Source organism: Zalophus californianus, chromosome 6, assembly GCF_009762305.2.
Source record: "Zalophus californianus isolate mZalCal1 chromosome 6, mZalCal1.pri.v2, whole genome shotgun sequence".
Classification (NCBI taxonomy): domain Eukaryota; kingdom Metazoa; phylum Chordata; class Mammalia; order Carnivora; family Otariidae; genus Zalophus; species Zalophus californianus.
This window is the reverse complement of record NC_045600.1, coordinates 146772003-146774208: the sequence shown is the minus strand read 5'-3', so window position 1 is coordinate 146774208 and position 2206 is coordinate 146772003. Positions and strand designations below refer to the sequence as shown.

Here is a 2206-nt window from a genome sequence, read left to right as displayed (position 1 = left end):
TGTTCTAGTCTCCTGCCTGATCACATTCTCTCCCTTTTTTCTTTTTTTTTAAATCTTCTTTCTTTTTTCAAACAACTTATCTTATCAAGTCCTTTTATAAAATCTTTTATAATTTTCATCTTTACAGTCATCTTCTATCCCTTCATTGTATCAACCCTTATTTTGTACATATATGTCTTTTTCCTTTAAAATTTTAGGAGGCACTTTTTTCTAACAGACCAAAATACGCCCAAAATCTAGTGTGTGACACTGATCTATGCACTAGCCTGATCATATTTGATCACATTCTGCTTTTTTTGTATTGTTCTGTTTTTATCTTTTTTTTCCCTTTTTTTTCCTTCTCTTTCTTTTTTCTTTCTTTCCCTTTCTTTTCCCCTGATTTCAGGTCTTTTCTGATTTGTATACAGTATATTTGTTGGGGACGTTGTAAACCTGTTAGCATTTTGTTCTCTCATTCATCGATTCTCCTCTGGACAAAATGACAAGACGAAAAAAATCAGGCAGTTGCAGTCGTGCTCTCCGAGTTCCTGTCTCTCTCCCCGCACCGCCCGGGATGGCCTCCCAGAACCGCGACCCAGCTGCCGCCAGCGTCGCCGCCGCCCGCAAAGGAGCCGAGCCCAGCGGGGGCGCCGCCCGGGGCCCCGTGGGCAAGAGGCTACAGCAGGAGCTGATGACCCTCATGATGTCTGGTGACAAAGGCATCTCTGCCTTCCCTGAATCCGACAACCTTTTCAAATGGGTGGGGACCATCCATGGGGCAGCAGGCACAGTTTATGAAGACCTGAGGTATAAGCTCTCGCTGGAGTTCCCCAGTGGCTACCCTTACAACGCGCCCACGGTGAAGTTCCTCACACCCTGCTACCACCCCAACGTGGACACCCAGGGAAATATCTGCCTGGACATCCTGAAGGACAAGTGGTCTGCCCTGTATGATGTCAGGACCATCCTGCTGTCCATCCAGAGCCTGCTAGGAGAACCAAACATTGATAGTCCTTTGAACACGCATGCTGCCGAGCTCTGGAAAAACCCCACAGCCTTTAAGAAGTATCTGCAAGAAACCTACTCGAAGCAGGTCTCCAGCCAAGATCCCTGACTGTCCAGCCTCTCTCTTTGTGTTGTCTTTTTATTTTCTCCTTAGATAGTCTTTCTCTTCATTTCTGTCTAGGACTCTGTATCTTAAGCTGTGGTGTCATTTTTGTTTTGTTTCTGTTTTTTAAATTAAGTCTCTGGTTGAGCCCTTGTGACAAATATATTAAATAAATACATTGGGTTTTTTTTTTAAAAAAAAAAACAAAAACAAAAAAAAAATCACCTCAGCAAAAAGAACAAGAGGTAGTTCCGTCAGCCAGGGACCTACTCAATACGGACATTAGTACGATGTCAGACCTAGAGTTCAGAATCTTGACTTGAAAGATACTAGCTGGGCTTGAACAAAGCGTGGAAGTTATTAGAGAAACCCTTTCTGGAGAAATAAAAGAACTAAAATCTAACCAAGTCGAAATCAAAAAGGCTATTGATGAGGTGCAATCAAAAATGGGGGCACTAACTGCTAGGATAAATGAGGCAGAAGAGAGAATCAGTGATATAGAAGACCAAATGATGGAAAATAAAGAGGCTGAGAAAAAGAGGGAGAAACAACTACAGGATCACGAGGGCAGAATTCGAGAGATAAGTGATACGATAAGATGAAACAACATTAGAATAATTGGGATCCCAGAAGAAGAAGAAAGAGAGAGAGGGGCAGAAGGTATATTGGAGCAAATAATAGCAGAGAACTTCCCTAATGTGAGGAAGGAAACAGGCATCAAAATCCAGGAGGCACAGAGAACCCCTTTCAAAATCAATAATAATAGGTCAACACCCCAACATCTAATAGTAAAACTTACGAGTCTCAGAGACAAAGAGAAAATCCTGAAAGCAGCTTGGGAGAAGAGATATGTAACCTACAATGGTAAAAATATTAGATTGGCAACAGACCTATCCACAGAGACCTGGCAGGCCAGAAAGGACTGGCAAGATATCTTCAGAGACCTAAACGAGAAAAATATGCAGCAGAATACTATATCCAGCTAGGCTGTCATTGAAAATGGAGAGATAAAAAGCTTCCAGAACAAACAAAAACTAAGGGAATTTGCAAACACGAAACCAGCCCTCCAAGAAATATTGAAAGGGGTCCCCTAAGCAAAGAGAGAGCCTAAAAGCAGCA

At 42.3% G+C, this 2206-nt stretch overlaps 1 protein-coding gene across 1 annotated transcript; it reads left to right on the top strand.

Annotated features, from left to right (window-relative positions):
- Positions 1 to 509: 509 nt before the first annotated feature.
- LOC118357092 (ubiquitin-conjugating enzyme E2 C) lies at positions 510 to 1265 on the top strand. The gene has a single exon (XM_035728175.1). It carries the CDS (start codon positions 554 to 556, stop codon positions 1091 to 1093), a length of 540 nt encoding a protein of 179 aa, XP_035584068.1. The 5' UTR covers positions 510 to 553; the 3' UTR covers positions 1094 to 1265.
- The last annotated feature ends 941 nt before the right edge of the window (positions 1266 to 2206 follow it).

Bases quoted from the DNA above. Each gene is read 5' to 3' on its own strand.
- LOC118357092 (XM_035728175.1), top strand. From the start codon at position 554: ATGGCCTCCCAGAACCGCGACCCAGCTGCCGCCAGCGTCGCCGCCGCC.